The sequence below is a fragment of the Coturnix japonica genome, chromosome 38 (genome assembly GCF_054131305.1).
Source record: "Coturnix japonica strain WE chromosome 38, WE-NBRP24, whole genome shotgun sequence".
Taxonomy (NCBI): Eukaryota; Metazoa; Chordata; class Aves; order Galliformes; family Phasianidae; genus Coturnix; species Coturnix japonica.
This window is the reverse complement of record NC_140700.1, coordinates 3,933,381-3,960,749: the sequence shown is the minus strand read 5'-3', so window position 1 is coordinate 3,960,749 and position 27,369 is coordinate 3,933,381. Positions and strand designations below refer to the sequence as shown.

At 51.1% G+C, this 27,369-nt stretch overlaps 1 protein-coding gene across 5 annotated transcripts in view; it reads left to right on the top strand.

Annotated features, from left to right (window-relative positions):
- PLXNA2 (plexin A2) overlaps positions 1-27,369 on the top strand; it is a 302,069-nt gene that overhangs the window by 216,888 nt on the left and 57,812 nt on the right. For all 5 annotated transcript variants that reach the window (XR_014938639.1, XM_032449324.2, XM_085526831.1 and 2 more), the window contains 2 exons: positions 307-489; positions 24,198-24,332. Coding sequence is in view for 4 of the 5 variants with exons in the window: in XM_032449324.2 (XP_032305215.2) it covers positions 307-489; positions 24,198-24,332 (318 nt within the window). In the remaining variant the exon portion in view is untranslated. The remainder of the gene's footprint in view (positions 1-306; positions 490-24,197; positions 24,333-27,369) is intronic.

Genomic DNA, 27,369 nt, shown 5'->3' with positions numbered 1-27,369 from the left:
TGAGAATGCTTGCACATGGGAGAGCCATCCCTTCACAGTTGTGTCTAAGTGTTTGGTGATTCCTGAATGTCCCTTATGGAAAATAAGCAAGAGAACTGCAGTCAGTGTGATGGTGCAGCCCCATGGCACCACCATAAAAACCAGGGTCTGCAGCTGGGTCAACCCCTACAGACCTCACATCCATGCAGACTCCATGTCCCTACCAGCCCCATGTCCCCAATCTCCTTGGCTCTCCTGTGCAATGAAATTAGGGCTGCCTCCTGCTTTGTATTTCACTCACGGTTGCCCCAAATCTCCTCTTTCCAGCCTGTTCCAATTGATGACAACTTCTGTGGGCTCGACATCAACCAGCCCCTGGGTGGCTCAGTGCCAGTGGATGGTGTGACACTCTTCACCTCCAGCCGGGACAGGATGACTTCTGTAGCTTCATACATCTACAATGGCTACAGCGTGGTGTTTGTGGGGACTAAAAATGGCAAAGTGAAGAAGGTAAGAGAATTTCTGGGGCTTTGGGGAGGCTGGATACGTTTCTTGTCAGCATTACAGCCCATTGTGGTTCGGTTTGGTCTTGCATTTCATCATTCAGTGAACTGTGGTGCAACTGTGGGGCTGTTGAAGAAGTTATTGGAGCAATAACAGGCTCACATGGTTGGAGGCAAAAAGATCTGGTGGACAGTTTGTGAGCTGAAGTGACCATCAGCGAACCATGGCAGGGGGTCTCAGAGATGTCCTTTTGTTTGTGAAGGTTTAATGGAAGTCTTGCAGCAGGTTTGAGTTGTTTCACAATAATCCTTCTGCCGTTGGTGTGGTAGACTGAGCTTCAGAGGCTTTTGGGTTTCCTTTTGTGCTGGCAATATTTGGTGGTGGTGGCAGAATGTTGAATCAGCGAGTGGGTTGACTTGGCTGCTTTTGGAAACCAAGCTTCAGGGCAAAGCCTTCCTCCTTATCCTGCTCTCCCCAAGACAGCTGGATGATGGATGCCTGGTAGATAACATTCCTCACCCTTTGCATCACAAAAGCTGGGGCTCTTGCCCAGGGCTAAGAAAACCTCCATGTTGCTTTTCTCTCCCAGCAGTGAGAGCTGGGGGCTTCTGGGTGGGCTCTGGGGGTCCAACCACCAGTCTGCTTCCTTCAGATGAACCTGAGATGTCAATGACATCATTTGGTGAACCTGCTAAATGCAGACCCTGCTTCTCTAAGCCAGGGAAAGAGTTAACAAATGTAATCAACAGCAGGTTGTTAATTTTTTGTGTCCTTAAACAGCAGGGAATTTCTTCCTCATCTATCCAGGAAGATACAAGGACAGGCAGATACTACACTTGAATGTCTGCATCATTTTAATTACATCAGTTCATTAATATTCATTCAGCACTTTACAAGTGCTGAGCAGCAGTAAATTAGGAGTCTCCCTGGTGCCTCTCAGTGCAGTGAGGAAATCTGGAGCATGGGGGCATGAGCAGAGCCCTTCTTTCCCTGCCCAACCTGGTGCTGTGTGGGACATGGGGCTCATCCTGGTGTGGGTGGAGAAAGAAATCATCAGCATATTGCAAATAATGCATCTGCTTGAGGTTCCAGCAAGCCATGTTGGCCACTGGGTGGTTTCTAGTTGTTGGATATTTGCTGACCATTGTTGAGTGGTTGCTTGCCATGGCTGGGGGGTTGTTGGGTATTGTTGGGTGGTTGTTGGCCATTGTTGGGTGGTTGTTGGCTATTGTTGGGTGGTTGTTGGCCATTGTTGGGTGGTTGTTGGCTATTGTTGGGTGGTTGTTGGCCATTGTTGGGTGGTTGTTGGCCTTGCTGGGTGGTTGTTGGCTATTGTTGGGTGGTTGTTGGCTATTGTTGGGTGGTTGTTGGCCATTGTTGGGTGGTTGTTGGCCATTGTTGGGTGGTTGTTGGCTATTGTTGGGTGGTTGTTGGCCATTGTTGGGTGGTTGTTGGCCTTTGCTGGCTGGTTGTTGGCTATGGTCGGAGTGTTTGTTGGCCATTGTTGGGTTGGGTGCTGTCCATTTGGTGTTTTGGGAAGCAGGGGAGCTGCTTTGTGTGTAGGGAGTTAAAGCGAACAGCTTGTGCCTGCACACCAGGCATTTACTGTAGTGTGGCATTAATTATGTAGGATTACAGAAGAAGCATTTTCTCCGGCACAGTTAATTCCTTGTAGTTGTCTGCATCGAAGCCCCACTCAAACATCCACCTTTTGATGCTGGTTAGTTTATTCATGCCCATCCACTTTACTCCTGTGGGCAGGAGGGGAGCTGAGGAGCAATGCAGGAATAATCCAAGCTTTGCCTGTGGTTTGAGCCAGTGGTAAACAGGTACTGAAAAACTGAACTTAAGTCTCCAGCGAGTCCCTTCCAGTCATTCATTACAGTCAGCCCTTAGTGGCATATGTTAAGAGCCCTTCTCCACACATCAGCTGCTGGGACCCTGCTGTATCCAGAGCTGGAGCCCTGTCTTATGCTGCGTGGGGCTGGGGATGTTCTGGACTGGACCTCTGGTAAATCTATTCCTTTTTGACATATGGGGTTATCTTTATGTATGAAGTGTGGGAAGTGGCTTTGCCTCTAACAGTGCCACATTGGAGGTGTTTTGGATCCAGAGATGTTGCTTAGTTGTCTGCAAGGCTGAGCATGGTCCCAGAGCTGGCGCATCACTCAACGTTACGAGGGCTATGAAAGCTTCTGTCTCTCTCCTTCCCCACATGTGAAATGAGGACAGTAAAGATGTGCACCTCTGTAAGTGCCAGAGATTCCCAGATAAACGCCTCCTCTCCTCATCTCACTGCCCTGCCTATCTACCTACGCACCGAACGCTGAACGCTGCTCGCATCTATTCCCTCTCCCACAGTTGTTGATTTACTTTGGAAGCAAGCTGGTGGCTCAGCCTGGGATTTCAAAGAAGAGGCTTTTATGTAGCTGCAGGGAAGAAGTCAGGGAGCCAGCTCTGAAATCTTTCAGCTTTGCTTGTGAGAGTTCATTACTGAAAATATCCCCTTATCTCACTGATGTCCTTCCCATCAGCCATTCTAATGGGCTGCTGCAGCCTGTCCTCCCAAGGAGCTGGATGCTGAAGGTCTCTGCCAACCCAGGGCCACTTCACTCCAGGCTCTGTCCCTTCCCTTTGTCCCACTGTCCCTCTACAGTCCCTCCCCCAACCATCCCAGGGCTATACCTGAGCTGTGGACTGTCAGCATCTCATGCCACGTGGAATGGTGCATGCACCCCTCTGCCCTTTGCTGCTGCCTAAGGGATAGGGATGAGTCGATGGATCCATTCTGCATGGAAACCCTTTGCTATAGGAGGGATGTTCTCATGCAACACTGGCTCAGCCATCCCGACTGCCTTGGGTAGGGGATGCTTGGTGCTGTCAGGGGCTGCACCTGTAGGCATGTCCCCACAGTACATGGGATGTGATAGAGCAGCCCTGCTCCATGGCAGCTCTCTGGCTTTGGGAACTGCTGCAAATTACTGCAGCAGTTATCTGTAAGTGGTGAAAAGCCAATGTGCTGATAATGCCGTGACCTTCGGATAAGGTGGGTACGTGCGGTCCTGTTCTCTGCAGCCTGGAGGTCTGGTTCTCCTGCAAGGTCTCAGCATCCTGACTGGGCTAAACGGTATCATATCGAGACATAACTGCTCAGTTAATGAACTGCAATAACGCAGTTTTCATGGAGGAAAATTAAAGGAGACATTAATACAACAGTGAACAGCAACTGAGTGCTGGGGGGAGATGTGTCGGCTTGCTTGTTCTGTTTACGGGCTTCATACAATTCCATCAATATTGATGTGTGATGCCTTTGATTTTGACACTAATCATTGCTACGAATTAAATTTGCAGCCATATAATTAGGACTGCTATTAATAGGGCCTCAAGCTAAGCACTGCTGTGCTGCTTGTCTTTTTACTGATGGAAAACAGCGTCCATAGAACTCGGCTAACCTGGTCTGTCTGGTGGAGGATGGGACTGATGTGGGAATGGCACTCATTGCATTTAGGGGGGGCAGAGACATGAGAAGGGCAGATTTTGGGGTTTCCTGAGTGCTGGAGTTAATCCATGACTTTGAGTCCTTTGAGGATGGAGCAGGGCTGCAGAAAGAGTCACCCTCCATTTCTAGGGCTGAAAGGCTATTGCAAGCCTGGTTTCTATTCTAGCTGCCCTTGTGCAAATCTGTCCCTTTATTTCTCTCCCCCATCACTGCTTGGCTCCGTGGCAGCAGGCACAGCACAGTGGCTGGGCTGCCAGCACCTCTCTCCACTCAAATCAATCTTGTCTTTCATCCCGAGAGGTGTGCTTCTTATTAGATCTAATAAATCAGTGAAGTGCCCTTCATTCAGCTTGTCAATGGAGGGCATTGTTTGTGATCAAGAATAAATAAATGTCTCTTCTATGTCTGACCGTGCCCAGTCCAAGTGCTGTTCGACTGTTTTGCCATCGCTCTGTCTGTGCCTGAGCCAGGCAGAGCCCTTGCAGCATCAGGGCTGTGTCTGCCCGATGCTCAGCAAGGCAGAGCCCTGCAGGGCACTGATAGTTGCTGGGGCAAGAGGGAGCGAACCTCTGAGTGCATTGTGGTGTCTTGGTGTGTGAGGGTTTTATTCAGCTTGGCTGATTTAATTTCTTCCATTTGTGGCAATAAAACAGATCTTTCCCCAATGAAGCACGTGTCTGAACCTGTCCTTATCTGACTTCATTCTACAGATGCTTATCTCATCCTTCAGTATATCCTTAATTATCGCCCCTACGTGTATTTTGGAGCACTTCAGGACAAACGGTTGCAGAGGAGCCCAGAGGCTGTGGGGCTGTTCCAGCCCATAAACCCCACAGCAGCAATGGCAGCAGCTGCTCAGTATCACCCCGTGTCCCTTCAGGGGATGGAGCAGCTCAGGAACATCCCCACTGCCCCTTGGAGGCGTGAAATTGGCTCCTCTTCTCCCAGCATCTCTCCTCCAGTTCTGTTATCTGTTGCCTGGCAGAAGGAAAATGAAAGAAAGGAGAATTTTGGATGTGTTTTAAGAGCTGCTGGAGAGCTGAGGGGCAGGTGTTCGGGAGCTGCTATGTGAAATGGAGCCAGGTGGGCTCAGAGGCAGCTTTAATCCATTCCTTGGCTCACGGGTGGTGATGAGAAGGCTGCTTACCAGGCTCGGGCACCTTGAAAAATCAGCTTGAAATGCAAAGTGCAACAATGGCGTTTGATTTGCTTCCAAGTGGAGTGGGGCCGCAGAGCAGTGAGATTGTAAGAGACTCAAGGGGGTTCTGTATGTGGGTTCTGCACCTTGGGGGTTTGGTCCCAGGCCTCACCAATGGCCCTGAGCATCACAAGGGCAGAGTGAACCTCCATATGTGGCACATACAGTTACCACGAAGCTCTCCCACTTATGCACTTGTGTCTTTTTTATCTTGGACGTATTTAGAAGATAATGAATCCCCACACCTTGCATAGGAGGAGGCATTATCTCCTTTATGAGGATGAAGTGAGGCAGAAGTTATTCCTCCTCCGGTTCGTGCTGGAGGCAGAGCAGCATTTCCACGTAGTTCAGTAAATGCCAAACTGCTCCATGAATTCACATTGGTTTTGCTGCCTGCTTCCCTCTGGGTTTGAACCTGAAGCTGTGCTGTGCTCTGACCACGTTCTTGGCTTCAGCCTCTCCATCCATGAGTGAGAACATTGTGCTCTCCTTGGGGTATGTGTTGCACTGCAGGCTTTTAAGATCCTCACCGAGGTCAAACAATACACGTTTGGGTCCATTTGTAGCATCTTAAATCCCCGTGTGGTAGGAAATGCTGCAAGGTGACCACGCTGCATTGCTTTTATAAGTGCCTCCTTGGGGTAAAAAGAGCAAAAATGGAAACCACAAATGGTGGGCATGCTCTGCCCACCACCCTTCCTTCTCCTCAGGACCTCAGGTCTACAAAGTGCAACCAGCAGCAATGACTGGAAACGGCTTCTCCAGGACCCACACATCCTCCTGGTTGCTCCTTCTCTGTTGGTTCCACGTCTTTGCATCTCACAGATGCATGCAGATAAAAGAGATGTGCATTTGAAATGAACGTGCGCATCGTACAGCCTACTTATTATACAGCGTGGGGTTTGGTGGGTTTTCTTTTTTTTTGGTGGTTTTCTTTCTTATTTTGTGGTATGCTGCTAAATTATTTATCATGTGCTGGGCTTTAATCTCATAAACCTGCCTGCAGGCCTTATGCTTTGCAGCCTGAGCGTCCTGCAAAGCAGGAGTGGTGGGTGCAGGTGCTCAGCCCAGCCTTTAGCACTGGGAATTTGGTCATGGCACTGTGAAATAAGTCATAAGAAGAAGCTGGAAGGTGAGGGTTGAGGGGCAGGTGGGGCTGGGGGTGTGAAGGGGATGGTGGGCTGCTCTGCTGGATCCATCTCTGGATGGGAACCTCTGATCAGAGGCACAGCCCTGAGCCCTGCAGAGCCACGTGCTGTTCCTTAAGGAGCCTTAAAGCGCAGCCGATGCCTGCTGGAACGCATCGATAAAGCACTCTTTTTAGAAGCATTTCTGCTTCTCTTGCACAATTTCTTGTTTGGATGCGTGGCTTTCTTCCTTCGTTTTTATTACTAGGGACATTTACATGAAAACAGCATGTTTTGCTCTCGCAGCATCTTCCCCCTTCGCAGCTGTGATGCTCAGCCCCTGCAGTCTGTGCCATCCCTCAGAATGGGGCTGAATTGGGGCACCCAAACAGGGCTTGAGCACGGCACTTTAATTCCTCACCAGTCTGAATGATGGCTTTCCTCTGGATTCAGTGTATTTTCTTTCAATGCTTAGCCATCATAGAGTGCAGCACTGCATCCCCCCCAGCTAGAACCTTGTGCCCCATATCTGATCATCCCAAAGACCCCCCAGCTTGTGAGAGGGCCCCACTGCCCTGCACTTTTAGGGGCTCTGGCTGCTGCTTCATGGAAGCAAATGATTGGGGAGAAGTGAAATTCCAGCCTGCTGCTTCCCTCCCCTCTGACCCCGCTGCATTTCTTCCTGCTGACCCCTGAATATCAGCACCGACCTTTGGTATTGGGGGGAGGAGGGCAGGCAGAGGTCAGGGGGGTTTGGATGCTGTTTTAGGGGGGGGAAGTAAAACTGAAACCAAATGATGGATGGGGATGGGCTGGTGCTGGAGATGGGCTGAGCGCACACACTGTGCTGCTTTGCTACTGCTCCATCACAGAGCCTGCTTTGAATGCTTGCTGGAACACTTAGTTTCCTGAAATGCAAAATGTGAAGCAGGCAGATGAGCTCCTATATCTCATCCCCAGCACCTTACACTGACTTTTATTGGCTGCAAGGATGGGGCAAAACCACTGTGGACTGTGCTAGTGTGGACCAATAGCTCTGATAGAGCCAGGCACACAGTGTGATGCTTGTGGGTGTTCATAGCACAGCATGATGGCAGCTCCTGCTCCTTGTCTGCAAGCTCTGATGTGCTGTGGTGTTGTGTACCACTCAGGCTGGCTGAGCCCTGCAGAGCATCTCTGGCCATCCCTCGTGGCAGCAGGACCGAATGCTGTTATCTGGTGCTGAAAGGTTTAACACAAGGCAGAGAAGGAGAGGAGAGTCAGGGAAAATGTTGGCTGCTCCCTGCCTGCCCTGTAGGGAAAGCATTGCAGCTTTCAATTTCTTTTTGCTGTTCCCTTTGGTAAAGCCCTCAGTTCATGTTATGAGCAGCTTTTGCTGCTGTGCCACGAAACTCTGCAGCTCTCCATGCTCTGCACAGAGCCCTGGGTGCCCACCCAGCACCCTGCACACCCATCCTTGCTTTGCACAACACAGCATCATCCCAGAGCACCCCCTGCGGTCCTACATCTCCACACATTGTATTTTTCCCCTGCAGAGCCCTGGGAGCTGCACTGTGTCTGTGTTCAGGATGCTGTCGGGATGGATGTGCAGCCTGGGAGTGCTCAATATCCCCCTGACAGGTAGAGCCCCCGCAATGGGATGTGGTCACATCCATCACCCAGCAGCGCAGGTGCAGCCGTGGCCCCGCACCCACAATAAAGGCTCTGTGTGAAGGAGGATGCAGTAAATGTCTGCCTCTCACAGATTTATTCCTTCATTAGGTATTTAAATACATTCTGCTGTATAGGATGCTTCTGTGAGGCTGCTGCTTTTTTTCCTCTCATGGAATAAATACAAAGCTCTCCCCCTCAGCCTCTGCTGCTGCCCTGGGGGTTGGGGTTCGTGTCACAGTGGCTCAGCCCTGAGACCCCGCAGGGCACCCAGCCCAGCTCTTCAGGCCTCTCTCCATCCCTGTGCTCAGCATTTTGGGCACTTGCAGCAAAGTAAATGCTCCGAACCTGGCAGTCATTGAACCAAACAGCCCAGGGAAGGAGCAGGGAAGCTAAAATTAGCAGAAGCGCCCCAGGCAGGGGGCCACCTGGGGCTTTGTTTAGTTTCACACCAACTTTCATCTCTTCTATTTATCATCTGGGGCTGACTGATGGGTTTTGTTCCCTCCTCTGCAGGAGGGGAGCACTGCTGGCTTAGCTGGGCAGAGCCCCTATTAACCCCCCGGTTTCCCCCCCCTCCAAGCCCAAGCTGCATTCTCTTGGGCAGCTGAACTGAGTGTGGTTGTTTTAAGCTCCAAACACTTAAAATGTAAGGAGAATTTTGAGCACAGATGAGTCTGGCAGTGATGCTTTGGTGCCTAAGAAGCTTTAAATACAAATATACCTGTGCCTGTATAACAGTGCCAGCTTGGGTTTGCTGATGGAGGGACATCGTGCCACATTGGGATAGTCTTCTAAAGGCAATTTTCCTGCTATGTATTGCTTTATAAGACCTTCTCTCTGTGCTCAGAGCGGGTTCTGCAGACCTTCTGCCCAGTTAATATACCCTGGCCTGGTGCTGGGGGTGGTTGGCTGCAGGGCAGCAGCATCTCATCTCTCTGTGTGTGCTTTGCTCCCAACTGTGCTCATCTCCCAGCCCTGTGCCAGCTCTGCTGCTGTCCTGAAAACAAACAAAATCCCATTCAGCACTGGTCGGAGAGGCAGTTTTTGAGTGATTTCCAACAGAATGAAAGCTGGACAGGGTTTAAATCAATAGGTGCTGGTACGAGGTTTGAGTACCACAGCAGCCCAAGCAGAGCCCAGGTCTCCTAACAGCCAGCACGGCTTTGGGCAGTGGGGTCAGGATTTCATTTTCCCCTTGGGAATGGCTTAGAACATGAAATATTCATTGTAACCCAGGGCGTGTTTTAAAAGCCTTCTACCTTCCACTGCACCATTGTTCTTCCCTCGCGCGTCTCTGGCTAAATTAAGACTTTCTTAGAAATGCACAGGTTAAAAGTTTAAAAGCTTAAAGTTTCATTCATAATTCACGTGTCAATGAGGCTTTGATTCCTCCCGGGGAAGCAGCCTCTTCTCTGTGATGCATGTTGGTGGGGTCACCCTGTGCCCAGCCAAGGATCCTCAATACAGTGCGGGATACTCCAGGGTTGCCAATGGGGAAGGCAGAACCCTTCACTTGGGGTCATTGATTGGAATCTGACCCAGGGCAGCGGGTGCCAGAAGTCATTAATGTCTGATGGCTGCTCAGTGCCCTGTGAAAAATGAGTCCTTGGGTTTTGGTCTCATTCCCAATGTGGTCAGGCATCCATGCCCCAGTCCTGCTGTTACTTTATCTGATAGCCATCCACAGTGATCCCAATGTGCCCTTCCCACCCCCTCGCAGCCCTCCCAACCCATAGCCCCTCTTGTGCCTGGGGCCACAATGCTTGGCTCTGCTCCCCCTTCCACCCCACAGTGCTGGTGGTTTTGAGAGATTGGACCTGGAGGAACATAGCAACTGGGTTTGGAACTTGGATAAGGGGATATAAGAAAATAGTTCATTACAATAAGGATAGTGGGGCATTGGCACAGAGAGGTGGTGCCAAGCATCCCTGCAGATGCTTCAGACTGGATGGGGCTCTGAACACCTGATTGAGCTGTAGGTGTCCCTGCTTACTGCAGAGAGTGGGACCAGATGGCCTTTAAAGGTCCCTTCCAACCCAGGCTGTCGTGTGATTCTCGGATGGGGTTGGCAGAGCTGTGCACCAACTCAGCACTGCACCACACAGCTCAACTTAGTGCCGTGCTGGATCCCAATGGCCACGTCCCAGCTGGAGTGGGGGATTAGAGCTGAGCCCGTCTGGGCTGGCAGATGCTGTGTTAGCTGATCTCCTGCCTTCAGTGCTCTGCTGTGAACCTTCACAGCCATTCCTTCAGATTTTTCCAGGGGTCAGGTTGATAATGAAGGGATTAATTTAATTCCTCCCCCCTCCTCCCACCCACCCACCTTTACCCCAAGCTTCCCAAGCAGCTGCTCTGCGCCTGTTCATCTGTCGGTGTTTTTATTGGCATCATTTGGGCCATGGCCAGTACTGAGCTCGTGACCTGGCTGGGGATGAATGCAGCATGGGCTGTGAGCCCACAGGCCTGTGGTTTCTCTCCTGATGTGCACTGATGGTGGCAGCTCCCCATGGGTGTCCCCAAGGTTTCCCCTCTTAGGATCTCAGTCCCTTCTCAGTGAAGCTTTTCCAGCTACGAAGGGGCTGGGCAGCTCACTGGCTGTTTATATGCATTAATCCTTTACAAGCACGAAGGTCTATTTCCCATCAGTCCTGAAATAAGCCCTTCCACTGATTTTGATGCGCTTTGACTAAATATCAGCCTACCCCTCAGCTGCCTTCAGTTTATTTCCTCCAGGTGGATCTGCATGTCGTGGCCCAGAAGGATGCTCAGCTCTTTGCACATCGCTGCCAGCATCCTCCCTTTGTCCCTGTGCATGGTGCGTGATGGCTGAGCCCAGAGCAGCACTGTGTCCAACACAGGGGGGTTTGTGCTCACAGCCACATCCCAGCCCCAATCTGTGCCCCATGGGCAATGGGGTTTGGCTTAGGCAGGGGATTGTGATCCAAGCAATGTTACGGTGATGGAGGAATTTAAGTGAGATTGAATGCATGCGCTTTTAGGGAATCATTTTCCAAAGCTTGTGGGTTTAGTCAGGAGAAATAGCTCAGATTCCCAAGGTCTGCAGTTTGGTTGTTGTTCTCCCATATTCTCCCCACCACTTTCACCTGCTGCTATGGCTCCATATGCTCACAGCTCTGCAGGCACATGAATCTCCCATGTGCCCAGGCAGATAAATATTGCATCCCTGCTCCGGTACGTGACAGTTACCCCAGGCTGTCATGTTCCTACCTGGCCATGCTGTTCCTGCTGGTTTTGTCCATGAAAAGGAGATTGACAGTGCTGGGAATTGGCTGCAGGTCCCAGGAGGAGCAGCTCTGCAGGTTGTGCTGGCAGCCCGTGCATCTGGACGCATCAATCCACAAATGTGGGAACAGCTTAGCAGGGAATTGTGGTTTAGGTTACAGCAAGATCCCAGAATGAGCACATCTGTGTTCAATCCGCAGCTCTCTGTCAGTCTAAAATGAAGTTGGGGGGGAAAAGGGGGGATTTTACTATAGTTTTGTGTGCCCTGAGGGATCTCTCTCCCAGTTTGTAATGGCGATGTAAAACCCACCTGTGGTTGTTCCCTCTCCTTTTCTATTGCCTCCCTGTGCTGCAGTTTGCATTATGAAGAGGAGATATTTGCAATGCCTGGTCTTGCGGTGGCTGAACTGTTGCTGCTGTTTGATAGCATGCAGCCCATGCTGTGCCTTTGAACCCAGGAACTGTGCATGGAGCTGTGGGCACATGCAGGCCAATGCCTGCAGTATTTACATGGAGCCACAGCAATGGGAGCTGGGAGCAGGCAGCCCCCTTCCATCCCACTTCTCTACTGCACCACTCTGCATTATTCACAGCCGTCAGGGTGGTGATTTGTATTCTTTATGGCCAAGCAAAGGCACCACGGGGTCTTTGATTCCCTTTGGGAGGAGATTACATGAGATTGCAGAGAGAACTGGCAGGGAAATTGCTTGAAATTGCACCTATCATAGCATGCATGTGCACGGGGATGTGCATGTGTGTGCTCCTCCGTGCTGCTTGTAGGGTGCAGGGTGGGTTCCTGCAGGGAGCAAACTCCTGCCCTGTGTGGTTTGGGGCAATGGGAGGACATGGTGCTCTAAGGAGATCAGGAGCTGCAGTTGTACAGAGCACATGGGGAACCTCAGCCAGAGCCTTTCACACCTCCTCTTGCCTTCTTTTACGCAATGTTTTTGCTCAGATAGCAGTGGGGACCTGTGCATCATTTATTCATGCTGCAGCAATACACAGCAAATCCCTCCACCACTTCTGTGCTTTCTGTTCCCCTTGCACGGCCCCACAGAGAACAGACCGGGATGGAAAATGAAGACAAATTTAATGTCTGCAAAAGGAGGATGAAGTGGTGCACCCATGGCACAAAGAGGGAATGGCTGCAACTGGTTTTAGAGGTCCCACTTGGATCCCATTGCCTGCATCGCTGCACCCCAACCCCACCATCTGCACTGTGTACAGCTGCAGCCTGTGCCCACTGCAGGGCTTTGCCCCGTCCTCATGCAAAACACACAGAGCAAATGGAGAGTGACAAGAAAGGGTCACTGCTCCAGGTCACCACCAAGGTGCTGGAGGAGATAATCAGACCCTTTTCTTTTCGGTTCAGTGCCCAAGCAAAAGCCCAGAGCCTTGCAAGCGTGCCACGGAGCAAAGCCCACAGCAGCAGCCACTTTGCTGGAGAAGTTTACCCCATCGGATGCATTTGTGAAGTGTTTTGCACTCCCTTGGGGTGTGCTGGGGCACAGCAGCCAGTTTGCATTAGCATTCCTATTAATAACACTAAATAGCAAATATGCTCTGTATAGGTGTGAAGGGTCTGTGTTGGCCTCACAGTTCTAGTTTGCTGCTGTTTGAGTTTAACTCTTCTTCCCCAAATAAGGCTGGGATTGTGATAGCATCACTGAAAGGCTCCCGGGCGGGGGATGTTTTGACATGAAGCGTGATAAAATGTAATGCAGTGGATATCGTCCCATTTGCCATTTATGAGGAATCCTGTAACCTGGGGGGATTAATTCTGCATCACGCTACGGCGCAGCGGATGGGTTCTCTCCTCGTGCTTGCAATTTCTCTGCATGCATAATAAGCAAACCTGGTGATATTTTTTACCGTGATAATGAAACATTATTTTGTGGCGGAGCTTCAGCCACCCCTATCCCTGCCTGGAGGGTCAATAAGTCTCTATGGGTCTCTATGGGGTCTCTGTGGGGATCTATGGGGATCTATGGGGTTCTATGGGGTCTTTATGGGGCCCTATGGGGATCTATGGGGTTCTATGGGGTCTATAGGGCTTGCCTTCTCTCACCCTCACCCGCCATCTCTAAGCCCGAGTCTCTTTTGCACCATCATCTCCATTTGCATTTCCAGCAGATCCGCTGACACTTGGCTGGACTGTGGGTGAAGCTCTCCTTGAAATGAGCCCGCGTGCAGAGTTTGTTCTGGGGAGATAAGAAGGGAATTGGCATGGGGGGGGGCTGGGGGGAATTACGCATGTGAAACTGCACTCGGATTTGTTTTGGAAGCAGCATTTCTTACCGTGGGCAATAGACTTCATCTCCCTCACCCCAGCAGCTCTCAATCCCAGCTGGGGAAGCCAAAGGAGGAATTGTCTGCTTGCTCGGTCTGAAGTTGCTCCGTAGTGCTGGCAACGTGATACTGAAGAGGAATTTTAATTTCATGCTGTGTAAGAAGAGTGCATGCAACAGTAGCAGCCGTATGGATTTTCATATGAATAGCTGCACAGTATTCATAACAGGGCAGCAGTGTTGTCCCGCAGGTTTTCATTCTTCTCGTTTCTTTGCTGTTTTCACATTTCCTTTTGCTGTCCACCCATTCTAGCACTTGCTGAAATGGAAAGTATGTCCCCGCCAGATGGAGGCACAAAGTGACGAGCCTGCTTGTCAGCTATTGCAGTTGGCTGCAGAGACCTTTTGTTGCTTTGATTTCTGCAAGTGCAAGTCTGTTTGCTTGGGAGGAAATGTTTTCAGCCTCGTGCCCCTCTTGTTCAGCTGAGAGCAGTTTGGGACAGCAGAGCCCATTGCTGCTGCTCTGGCCCAAGGACGCCTCAATAACATGCTTGGAGCTTCCTGCTGGGAGAGGTTTGATATTTGCTGGGCTGGGGACCACTGCTGTCCTGCAGCCTCCCCAGTGCTGATGGGGGCCTCATGTTTCACCTGAATGATATCAGTGCAACGAATTTGGCTCGGGGCGGAAATCACATAATGAGAGCTGCCCTAAAATCTGCTTTGACTTCTCCCAGTAACACACTGAGGCTCGCTGCTTTGCCAGCACCTGTGCTAAGCTGCTCACTAATGCACCCTCACAACCCTGCTTGTCCATAGAGCCAATCTGTTCTGCAGTTGGGACAGGTGGATAAATCCTTCTGCCTGCAGACGCTGCTTTCTGATATTCCGACGTGGCAGCAAAAGGCATGGATTGAGGAAATCCTATTCAGCTGCGAATGTGCAACAGGAGATGAGCAGAGCAATACGAGGGAAAGCCAGCCCTGTAGGAAGGGTTCTCAGCAATGTGAATGGTCCTCCCCTATTGCCACCCCATCCCTCTGACAGCCACTGGAACCCAGGGTGACAATGGGGCTGTCGGGCTGCAGGTGAGGGCCTGATCCCACACTGCGGATGCTGGGTTTAATGCTTTCCTTCATGGCTGCAGATTGATCCAGCTGGGAGGCACATGAAAGGGTTCTGCAGCAACGCAGACGTGTAATTAATAAAATACAGATTTCCATTTGAAACCGTTGCCCGAAATAGCTCGCTGATAGAGGGAGAGCTGTCTGCTCACACGAAAGAGCTGAGTTTGCAGCAGTGTGCTGAGCTGCTGCACCCTGGGCAGGGATGGGAGCACTGGTGAGACCATAAAACCAATGGTGGAAGCACAGAGTCATTCCAGTTGGAAAAGACCTCTGAGATCCCAAATCCAACACTCTGTGCCCACTGAGCACATCCTGCAGTGCTCCAGGGATGGTGACCCCACTGCTCCATTGGTGCATCACTGCTCTTTAAGAGAAGCAATTTCCAACCAATATCCAACCTGAGTACCCGCTGGCAGCCTGGCACGGAACTGGTTAACAGCATGGGCTGCAGAAAAGCCGCCTCAAGTGCAGGTTAATAGGCTGGAGTGACCGAGAAAACTTCCTCTGAGCACTTGTAGAGGCTTTGGGATCCTCTTATAAATCAAAGCGTGCAGGTTGCCTGCAGGTGTGGGTGCACAGAGCTGTGCTAATGAGGCCACCAGCGCCCTGCCCGACCCTGAGCTCAGCACACATTCAGTCTAGCAAATGACAGGGCATGTTATGCAGGAGGGAAGGGTCAGTGCAGGCTGCTAAGTTCCCAGTGCTGCAGCGGCTTGTTGAGCTCCTCGTGTTGCTTTTCTGCTAATTGGAGTTGGCTGTAACCGATGTAGAAAGCGACGGCCTTAGGGAGATGAGATCGTTGCTTGTGTTGTTTTGTTTGTGTTTGTCTGGGATTAAATACAGATGGAATTGTATGGGAAAAAAGCTGGCTGCGGGGAGGAGGCTCTGTGGGTATAAATGTGATGGAAATGGTTGTGCTGTGGCTGTGTTGTGGCTCCATTAACATGAGCCAGAGGCAGAAGGTGCTGGAGCTCTGTTGCCCATCCCCAGCTGCTTCCAAGAAGAGCTGGGCTGGTCCTGACCGTGCCCTGCTGGACGTGGAATGGGGAGAGGGAGAAATAAAGCAGCCAGAGTCTGGATGAACCACATGCAGCTCATATAGCAGCTCCCATGGGCCACTGATTGCCTTGGTTTACTGGGGATTGAGGGGAGAATTTGTGTTGGATGTAAGGCAGAGAAACCACAAACCAGTCAACACGCTCCCACACCAGTGACACATGGGTGTTAGTGGGATTTTGGCAGGAAGGATTTCCCCAAAGCTGGAGGAATTACGGAGAGGCTGAGAAATGAAATAGACCACATTGCTACTGACCGCTCCAACCGCAGCCCATCGGGCACAGCTCGGCTGTGTGAGCAGTGCTGGTTTGAAGGGAGGCAGGATGGAGGGGGGGGTTGGCTCAGTGCAATGCAGTTGAGCAGCTGGGCTCGCTCTCCTCGGGGGCTTCTCTTTAAAAGGAGCTTTGAGTTGATAAATTTGCGCTCATTTTTGTATAAAGAAATCTCCCTGGCTTTGATACAAAGGAGCAGCTCGCTCTGCTCGGTGCCGGGTTGTTTACAGAGCAGCAGAGTGATGGGGGCAGAGAAACAGAGATGGGCAGCTCAGAGCCCAATCAAGGGCATCGTGAGCACTGCAGCATTAAGTGGCCCCAGTCATTCCAACCTGCTGGAGATGGGCTGTTTGGTTTGGTGAAGGCACATCCTGGCTGTGCTCTCTACTCTCCCTGACACATCCCTTCACGTTCCTCATTCCTCTCCCATCTGTTTCCACTTTCCCAATTTCTAACACTTCACTCGTAAGATTTTGCCTCTGTTCGGATGAATGGAAAAGGAAAATTCTCCCTGAGGCCCTACAGAACCTGGGATGGATTTTGGACAGTGCCACAAATGTCCCTGTGAGAGATGCATTGCTCACAGCTGGACAGTGTCTGCATCAGAGCCTTGGGTAGCAGCACTGAGGGATGCTCTGGGGCCAAGGGAGCAGCTGCTGTGTGGTTCCTGGGGACCTGCTTTGCTTTAGGACATTACGATGGAGGAGCAGCCCTGGGGACATCAGCCCCATTGCTGCTGTGGAACTGCTCAGTGCTACTGAGGATCACAGACATGGAGGACAGCAAAGGGGTGTTGCCTCTGTTCAAGGATTGAACCACTGCACGTGGTGTTTGCCTAACCAGCTAGACCTGAATTGCTGCTTTTCTGCCCACCCGTTGGCAATCAGGGAGCTAATTACACTGGATTAGGGTTTTTCTCTTAATTACATGAAGAATTTAGCGTGGCTGATGTTCATGAGGCTGCAGGGGATTAGGGCAGAAGCCATGTGTTTATCTACAGGTCAATTACAGCAACGAAAGCAGCAGTGCAGTGTGGCTGCAACTCTACCATCCACAAACCCCATCCTGAGCCCATCTCCTGCTGCTGATGTTGGACCATGGCTGCAATATGGGATTGGCACAATTGGGGTGAGGTGTGTGGGATGGGCAGCAATTGTGGGGCAGCCCCATTGCTGCCCATTAGTGGAAGCCCCATTAGTGGAAGTGGGGCTCCAGGCTCTGAAATTCCTTCACATTTTCGACCGAACAAGGTGATATTTGATGAGTAACACTGAAGGTTTTGGAGCCACAAGATAACAAAAAGTCGGGTTCTTCTGTTTCCTTGTAGGCTTTGGCTTCTGGTCGTGTGCACTTTGGCTCACGGCGGTGTTGTGCAGGAAGCCCGGCTCATTCGAAACATATTTCTTTCATGGTGTTTGTGATGAGGAAAGGGAATGATATTTCCTGAGGAACTTCCTGCCCCCACCTGCTGACCAGAGCTGGAGGGCAAAGCAGAGCTTTCACATGGCACCGTGAGGGCTTCTCTCTCCATAGGGAGCGAGCCCTGTGTTAACCCATCTGTCCAAGTGGCTTTTATTCCCAAGCCTTGCTGGGGCTGCTTTAACCACCTCCTTTCATTCCCTTTCCCACTGTAAGGATAGGAACTGATAAAAGCAGCAGAAGGCAGCAGGGTAAGTTGGGGAGGAATAAGGGAGGGTGGAGGAGCACGTTGCAGGGAGGCGAGTGCAGCTCTTGTGATGCAGAGACACCCAGCTCATTGCTGGCTCTCCGAGGCCAACACTCAGTTTCTTTGATGGTTTCCTCACTCTGTGCCAAAACATCAAGCCTGCAAGCAGCACTCAGTGCTTCCCATTTCCCAGAGCAGCACGGAGCCGCCTCTTTAAAAATAATACAGGGATATAAAGGGAGAAGGGTGCTTATTGCTGACAAAAGAAAGGGGAAGTCGTTGCACATTGCGGCTCTTTATTCCAGGGCGACTTACTTAGAAGTGAAGAGGTTCTTTAACAGCTGCAGTGCCCCAGTCTCTCCTCTTCCATGGGGGGTAAACCTGCAGGATGCTCTCAGGCTCTGTGCTTCTAATGGGGTGTGCTTTGATGCTGCTGGAAGGTGCTGAACCGACAGCCCTGAGCTCATGCAGTTGTCTCTGCTCCATCCCTAGAAGCCGATTCCTGAGCACTCCATGCCAACAGATCTACCTGCAGCTTCAGCCAGGATGTTGGCACAGGGTGATGGACCCAGTGCTGCAGGTGCACTGCAGAGGAAGGTGACCCAGCCTGGCTACCTCCCCATACCCTCTCCTAATGAACCCATCCCTTAGAAGAACGCTAATTAATTAATTAGCAGCTCATTTGCATGAGGTGGCGCGTCGTTCAAGTTGTGCTGCTGCAAGTAGGGCTGTGACAAGGTGGGAGCCGACAGCTTTTCAAATACAAAGTCTTATAGGGGGGAATGATCTCCTGAACTGGCAGCTTTGTTCTGGTGAGCCTCTCATGCAGTAATAAATTAAAGACGTGGGGCTGCTGATTAGTCTCTGCGTGGTGCCACAGTGCCACCCTCCCTGTTTTGCCTTGCAGGATCAGCTCTGCAGAAGGATGGAAGAAGGAAATAAGGGGGCAGTGCTGGTGGGGTCATGGATAGGTCTGGGTGTGCTCACAGTGCTTTGAGCTGTAGTGTCCAATGCTTGGGACATGCAGGGGATGCTGAAACAGCCGAGATCTTCAGCATCGTTGTTATGAGAACACATGGAGTGCAGCTGAAGCTTCAGGACAGAAGGAAGGGCAGCGTTTTCTTTTTGTTTTTAACGTATCTTGCCTTCTCTGCAGATGAGCTCAGACCCTTGGAGGTGATATGAGTGAGGTCTCTCCTCACCTCAGCTGCACGTGCAGAAGGTTTGCAGCCCTTGTGCAGGGAGCAGGTGGGAAGAAAGCCCAGCTCCTGTGAGCAGCTCTGCAGCCTTAGTGCTGGGGATGTGGAGCTGAGCTCACTGGTGCTGCTTTGCTGCCAGGTCAGTGGGTTTGCCCCTTTGCTCTGATGTGCTGCACCCCAGGGAGTGTTCCTGCTTCCAGGTGGTGATGGAGTACTTAGCAACACTGCCAGAGCTGAGAAACACATGTGGGTGTGAAAGACACACGCAGAGACATTTTTTGACATGAGTATTGGATTTGCAGGAACCTCAGATCTATAAATAATGTGGGTCATGATGGCTGATCAGCATGAGCTCAGGCTTGAGCTCATCGCTGTCCCCCCCCTCACTATGCAGGGCTGATAAACCTGTATTTGTGTCAATGGAAGGAGCATCCGTGGTACCACGGTACCCAAGAAAAAACTCCTGCTTGCAGTTCCCTTGCAATGCCTGTGCGCTGCTGGAGCTCTTTACAAAGAGCTGCTTCTCCCCAGTGATCTTTATGAGGACAGCCCAGTAGGGATCACTGAATGTATTTAATGTTTCTGCACTGCAGCTCTGGGAAGGAGGGATTTCCTCCTCCCAGGGTGAGAGGATCCTTTTGCCATAGCCACCCAGTCTGGTATCACTGTGTTTTCTGCCATGAATCTCTCCGTAGGTCTCCCCTAAAGGGGTAGGAATGAGGGTGATGCTCACCAAGACAGATGGATTCTGTCCCAGTATGGGGGAAAAAAAAATGCATAAAGAAAAGATGACAGGAGAGAAAGAGACTGGAATGCGTGGGGGCCTCCAGGTAATGAAGTTAATTGGATATGCTGATTTAAATTGAACGTGCATGTAAGGGTTGTCATTAACTTCCTCACGGACATGTCTGTGATTTAAGGGAAAGATACGTAATGGGATTATTGTTTCACTTTAAATTCAAAGGGGAGACTTCCCACGTGGAGAGCACTGTGCCCCATCACCCTGTGCTGTCCCTGAGTGCAGAGGGATGTCAGCTCCTCAGGTCCCAGATGGGAATGGGGGGTACCCAGCTTCTATATGGGAGGGAACAGGCAGTGCTGCATTGGGGTGCTACCTGGTGGTGTGAGCACAGCCCCATGCACCAGGTTTGTATCCCAGATCTGCTATGGGCTCACTGTGTGATCCCCAGCAAATCTTCACTACCCTCTGCTTTATCAATGATGTGCAAGTGGCTCTGACCCAGTCCCAGGGCATCCCAAAGCGTTCCGATGCCAGCGGTGCTCATTGGCAGCTGAAGAGGTACTTCACATGCAGAACAATTTCATAAAGGGCCTCAAGGGCTCTTGAAAACTTCTCATCTAGAGATGATGTGCAGTTTCTGTTCTGGGTTCTCCCCTCCCTGCAGCCTGTTGTGCTTGTTCCTAGTGGTGGCAGTGGCTTCGGTGTGGGCTGTTGGGTGCATTGATGCCGTGAGGAAGCGTGCTCCATCCCAGTGTCTCAGCTCGTCGGTTGGATGTGGTTATGTACAGCCCAGCTTAATTAAACTGGATTAGGAAACATAAATCCCTTCCACAAAGATGATTTGGTGGAGGAGAACGAATGCAGAAGATCTGGGCCGGTATTTATTTATCTCATCCTGTCTTTGGGATCTTCTGCTCCGCTGAGTGTCTGGCTTGTAGGAACTGCCCTCAGTGCCAGGTTGGGATAGGAGAAACCCTGCAGAACAGTGGGTGGAGGAGGAAGGGGAGGGCAGCCCAAACCTCATTGCTCATTGTGGCTCTGAGCCCTGCTGCAGCCTCAGTCCTTCTGCTGAATTTCCAGCAAAAAAAAAATCCATCCTGGAGCTTTACAGGGAAGCTGTAATGGGAAATATCCATGAGCCAAAACATGCAGCCTTAAGGAGCACAAAAAAAAGGGCAGTTCTGCAGAGATGCACCTTGGCCGTGAGGGCTGTTCTTATTTTCTGTTTCTATTTCAGGCAGTGGATTGCAGTAACGCTCCAGTGCGCATTCCCAGAGCCATTGCAGCTCTAGGAGAGGAGCCCATTTGATGCAAATGCAATGTTGTTTGATGGCATTCGCCCTCAAGGGCTGGAAATCCCAGCACGAAGGGAGCAGTCTGCAGGCTGCAGGGTTGGCTGGGCTTTGAGCTTTGTCACTATTACACACACAGAGCCAATACCCCATTGGGGTTGGATGTGATGATCTTAAAGACCTTTTCCAACCCAAATGATTCTGTGATCTCAGCACCCCCTTGGTGTTCTCAGGGCTCCTCCAGGCTGTGGTATATAGGGAGGATTTGGGATCTGCCACCCGACCAACCCAATGGGTGACTTCGCATCTGGGATGGGGAATCAGTCCCTGCAGCCATGGAATACTGAGCTGTTTTCTGGCACAAGCATTTCATCACGAGAGCCACCCTCATTGAAATGCTCATAATGAAAGCAGACAGGTAATTTAATCACGGAAAGTTCCTACAAAGAGATTCAGTGTCTTCTAATGGAAGCCTGCTGGGAGGAACTGGAATGGAATCCAAATGTGGGTACCAGCTGGGCAAGATGAATACCTGAAACCTCAGCATAATGCATACGTGGGAGCTCCACGTTGTATTAGATCCCTGAATGGCTCACGCACTTATCACCATGGGTGCTACATATACGTGCCACAATATAGTATTTTGCTAATCTCCTAAGATAATGCAGAGCTTATGCCTGCAGGCTGCATTGTGGGGGTATTAGGCTCAAAAATCTGCACTGTGCCTTTGAAGGACTGTGGTTTCCTGAATGGAAAAGCGTTCTGCTTCATCACGTGGGGGTGTTCTGCTGGGGCTGCTGCTCTGAGCCACTGCTGATATTGGGATTTGCAGATTATGTCGTTAGGTGCTTTTCAGGCCATATTTGTAAACACACACCGAGAGCAACTGAGGAAAGTGCTGTATCTGTCCCAAGTGACTTCTCCAATTCACACCTGAATGTATGAGCCCGTCTTCTGCCCTCCTGTCTCCTGCAGTGAGCGTGACTCTTGTATTGAACACCTTTGGTTTATGTTGCCAGCACTGCAGGCATCTCCCTGCACCCTGTTTTGCTGCACTCCCACCCATTGCTGCACACTGTGATTTTCTCCCATGCCTTTTCATCCTGGTTGTACTGCAAGGAAGGGCTGTGGGGACACAGAGAATAATGGCTGCCCTCAGCCCAGCCCCATCCTACATCTCCCATCAGGTTGGAATCACGATGTTGGGTCAGCTTTGCTTCCCAGGCACTCAGAAATGAGCACCCCCATCTCTCCTCCAAAGCCTCAGACCTTTATAAAGAGCACCTTTAGGGTCTGTTTCATCACCTTTACCCTTTATCTTCCCGGTGTCTGTGGCACCATGTTTATTTATGAGCATACATTTAGCTCCGGGAAGACACCTGTAAGGTAGGCAGAGGGATTATTTCTCCCTCCAGACATCAGCAAGAGGTTTCCTGCTGCAGAGATGATCCCTTTCTTCTTCCGCATGCACAGGAATCATCCTTCTTCTCGTCTGACATCATCATCTGTTGACATGGAAACTAAACTCTCAGGGAGAGAGGCAGTGAAACACCCTGGCATCACCGGGTTCACCTCCTCCTATTGCCCAGGCACTGTGTGGGGGTGCTCACAGCTGGATCTGCTGGGCTCTCACAGCTGGATACACAGCTGTGTGGGGTGTACTGCCATTGCCTGGCCATGGGATGGGGCAGAGCCAGGTGGGATGCCCCATAGAGCCCGGCTACTCAGGGCAATGCTCCTGGCTCCGGCCCTGACCACAGCTCCTGGTTGGATTTGAACTGCATGAGGCTCATCCGGTGGTATCTCTCTTCATTAGCCCTGTCTGACCTCATTACTAGAAAGAAGCTCAACGTAACGAGCTGCCGGTGCCCCCGAGGGAGGGCTGGAAAACAGTTGTTTTGTACAAAGGTTGCTGATCCTTTGTGTCTGCAGCTTCCATTCCCATCTGGCTGCTAATCAGGAGTTTGCATGGAAGCGACTGCCTCTGGCAGGGCTGTTTGTTCCTTGGGTGACTTCATGGCATTGTCCCTGTGTCCCTGGATTTGGTGCAGGATTGTGGTGGTGCCCCAGTGGGGTTTGCAGGTCCCAACTACCTCCGGTTCCCAGCGGCTCCGGAAGGGGCTGAGGTGTCTCCATTGGCACAGGTGCAATTAAAGCAGGATGTGACCCTCTTTATTTGGATTTTGCTGTCTGAGTTCTCAGGGCTTTTGAGTCTGAGGTGTCATGGGTGCCAAGCCAGCTCTCCCTTTGCTCACATTCCCTTGCCCTTCTTTTATGTCATGGAAAAGTCAGGTAAGGAGGAAAGAGATGCAGTAACTGAACCCAGCTGTGTATCCCGTGTCTCTGTATGGTAGGAGGCATCAGCAGTGCTTCCAAGAAGAGGGTTTATTTGGAGCAGGGTTCCGTGGAGCATCTCTGTGTGTGTGTGTGTGTGTGTGAGCATATTGCTGTGTTTTCTGCTGCTGTCGCACCTCTGTGACATCAGGCTCTGCCTTTAGCATCACCAGCATCATCCCCCTCCCAGCTCTGCAGCCCTGGGGTCACTGCATGGCACCAGCCTGGCACGTGGCACATGGCCAGCATCTGCAGCACCGCCGGCACCGTGTTGCAATCCAAAGGCTTTTCAAATATGCAAATCCTGGTAGGAAAGACAATGTCAACTGTTTGTTTCTCCTCCTCCCTTTCCCCTCGTGCAGCCCCCAAGGCCATCAATTATTAACTTTTGGAGGAGACAGGCACGTTCCTGGCGGCGCTGGGGATTGTCACAGCGTGGGTAGAGCTCTGCAGGCATGGAGCTGCCTGCTGGGGGTGTGGGATCTGCAGCCATACGTATGGATGTGTTAACACTCTGCTCTCTCAGTGATGCTCGGGAGGAACAGCATGGCAGCAACATCTGCCAGGGGTTGGGCAGAGGTGGTGTCTTAAGAGGCTTCTGTGGTGGTTGTTTAAGTCTTGCTCCTGATGCATTTAGAGAGAAACCATCTCTGCAATAATCTGGTTGTGCTGTGGAGTGCTGTAATCTCCCCTCCAGCTCTTGCAACTTGCAGTTGCATTTGGTGACTGCAGCCGTGGCACGTGGGTGATCTGTGTGCTTACTTACAGCACAGAGCTTACTCCTTCATTCTGTTGCAATGGGGAAATGACTTCAGATCCTGTGCAGAACGAGCCTCTGCTCTGACTCCTGCATGCACTCTGCTTGCCAGCTCCTTGCTCTACCTCCAGGTCCCAAGCTGAGGGTTGGAACGAGATCCCCTTTTCCTCACTTTATCCTCTTCCCCTCACCCTCCACCCCCAAAAGTAAAACCTGCATTTGGCTGCTGTGAAATCACCTGCAATGTGGTTGTGCTTCTTCCAGATCCGAGCAGATGGCCCTCCCCATGGTGGAATTCAGTATGAAGTGGTGACGGTTTTCAAGGACGGGAGCCCGGTGCTCCGGGACATGGCTTTCTCCATTGACCACAAGTACCTGTACGTGATGTCAGAGAGGCAGGTAAGGACCCCCAGGGGTTGAGCTGTGTGATCCCAGCTACAGAGCTCAGCTTTAGCCAGAGATTGACCTAATGCCACACACAGAGGACTGTGCTGGTTTATTGCTGTCTGCAAGTATTGGAAACCGAGCTGATCTGCTGCAGGGGAAATGTTTGGGTATCGGAACCATCGATGATCAGATAATGAGCTCCTGAGCTGCTGGCGTGGCTGCCTGCTCCCTGCAGTGAGCTTGGCAGGCTGCAGTTTTACGTAGCTTTGTCCGAGCATCCTTTATGATGGCTTCATTTTTTGATCTACCCATATATATTTTAAGTAAGGTGATCACAGCTGCCACATAGGTAACACTGAGCCTGTGCCTTGCCATCATGGCTGTGCCATCATCACTGTGCCACCATAACCCCATCACTGTGCTACCATCACTGTGCCACTTTGGCTGGGTCAGCCCCCACCTGTGGCAGCCACCCATCCCTTCTTGGCCCTTTGTGGTCATAAAGTTTTCTCTTCCAATGTTATACCACGGTATTATGAGGAGCATATCCTTAGTGTTTGCATAGCTCTTAACATAGGGGTGGTGTGAGTTGTTAGAGGTTGCCAAACCCGAAGGCTGTAGAAAGCCAAACCAAAAAGATGACAGTGGGAATTTATGGCCAGCAGTGCACAGGAGCCTGCAGCTTTGGGGAGCCAACATGGTGTAAATAAGGCAGGACCTCAGCTGGAGCACATCTCATCTGCTCCATTCTCTGAGTCAAAAACAACACCAGAAGTCCCATGCGCTGAGCCAGACTTTTGGGTTCGCTGACTGCTGAGCGTTTTATTGGCTGTTACTCACCACTGTGTAATTCAGATTTATAGAGCTGGTGCCTCGTGGGTGGTGGAGACAGGAGGAGGGTTACATCTGAGGATGTCTGGATGCCATTAAGTGGCATTGCCTTGAGTTAACCCTGTGAGTTAACGGCGAGCTTTGCACGCCCGGTGTGCGGAGGCCTCCACCTGCTGCAGGAGGGACACAGGGAGCTGATGTGCTTAATTGGGAAACAGAAGGATGTGAGGAGAATTAGCAAACAATGGAGTGCTCCTGGATTGCTGGTTTCATGCACAGCCTTCATCCCCTGGAGCTGCCCTCTGCCCTCTGGGGGTGTGTGTTGTAGCCCTAGGAGCCTCCCCACTGTCATAGTGTGGATGCTGTCAGCCCTGCTGATCCTCACTGCCCCATTTCAGGCAATCCACAACAAAACAGAGGGGGAGATGCTTTCCTTTCATTCCAGAGTGCTCTGGCTGGAGCCTGATGGCTGCAGAGAGTCGGTACCATGAAGAGGAGAGAGGTCCAAACTGAGGCTGTGAGCAATGAATGGGAATCGCCCTTGGAAGTACTGAGTTTGCACAGCTCAAATGTATCCTGCAGTCTGAAGATCTGGAATAAGATGGAAATCTGCCACAGTGAAATGGCAGCGGAGCAGCTGTGCTGAGAGTGAGCTGGGGAGGGCTGCCCAAAGTCTGTGGTTTCTAAGAAAGAAATAGGATACTTGCCTATGGCAAAACTGATCCCATAAACACTGAGTTTCTGTGGGGTTCAGCAAGGAGATGTGCTCCCATGGCACAGACTGGGAGCAGTCCTGAGCTCTGTGCTGCTGTGGGGTGGGAGCAAGTCATTGCATGGGTGCAGCACTATGCCTTGCACTGTGGTTGTGCACAGATGCTTCCGGCACATCCATGTCACTTCTGTGTTGATCCCACCGACCTCCGTGCTCAGAGCAGCTCCGTGCTGAAAGCAGAGGGAAAGCATTTGCTTCATCCCAAAATCTAGAGCTCAGTCCTTCCCCACTCCCCCTGGCTCCCATCCCAGCCCTGTCTGCTTCTCTCCAATTTATCTGCAGTCCTTTGGAGCTCTCCTTGAGCCTTTCATGTTCCCCTGCCAACTCCTTCCAAAGCAGAATATTTGACATTTGATTTCACTCCCACAAAGCACAGAAGCAACAGTTGCACAGCCTGGTCTGGGTGGTGGGGGGGGAGGAGAATAAAGAAACTTCGCATTCATCCTCTTAGCACCAATTCTTTAGCTACATGATTTAGAAGTGCTCATTAGGACTGCATGGGGATGCCCTGTGTAAAGCAGGAGGTCCTTACAGATCTGTGTGCCTGCAGCTGGCCCTTGGGTGTCTGAGCTTTACAGCATCATCCTGCAGCCCTCCCTCCTTCCTGTACATCACCGTGGCTGTAAGGATAAGCTGTCTCTCCATCTGCTCTGCTAGCAGTGAAATATTTGCTTAGCAAATGCCCCCGTGTCAGGAGCTGCAGAGTTGCAGGAGCCACCGGGGATGATTTGTTTCACCATTCCCTGTCCTGTGACCCCACGCTGCGTAACTCCTGAGCAAAGGGTGTTGTGTTGAGCTGAGCTTTCTGGGTGTCGATGGAAGGGAGAGCACTGCCAGGGTGATTTAAAACAGCTTGGAATCAGAGTGAGGAAAACAAATCCATCAATTCGGGGGGTAGAGATGCTGTAAGTACTGATGGTACCCAGAAAAAGAGTGAGAAAACACGATAAAAAAATGCAAGAGATGTGGATGAGAGGGGATGGATTCACCCCCTGCAACACATGCAGCCGTGCAGGGCTTGTTCCGCTTTCTCCCTGTAGTCAATTAGAAGTAATTAAGAAATGTAGGTACAAGCTTGTGTGGGATCATTAACCATATCTATGTGATAAGAAGGATGTGCTAATGGATGCTGGTTGACCAGAAGGCTGCCGTGTCTTGGGGCTCTGAGGCTCAGGAACATCCTACAGAGCTGCTGGCATGTATGGTCAGCCACCAGGAATCTGAGGGCTCAGAGTGAAGGGCAGACAGCTTTGGAGTAACACACACTTGATAAGTAAACTTCCCTGCAAGAAGCAGCAAGAAACCACCCCTGTGGAAAAACTCAGCGTCAGGGGTCGCTGGGTTTGTTTTGCTAATGGGATGGATTTCAGACGCCGCTCACACGGCTATTGCTTTCAAGTGCTTGCAAGGTTTGCTCGCAGGGTTTGTTTGTTTTGGGTTGGTTTT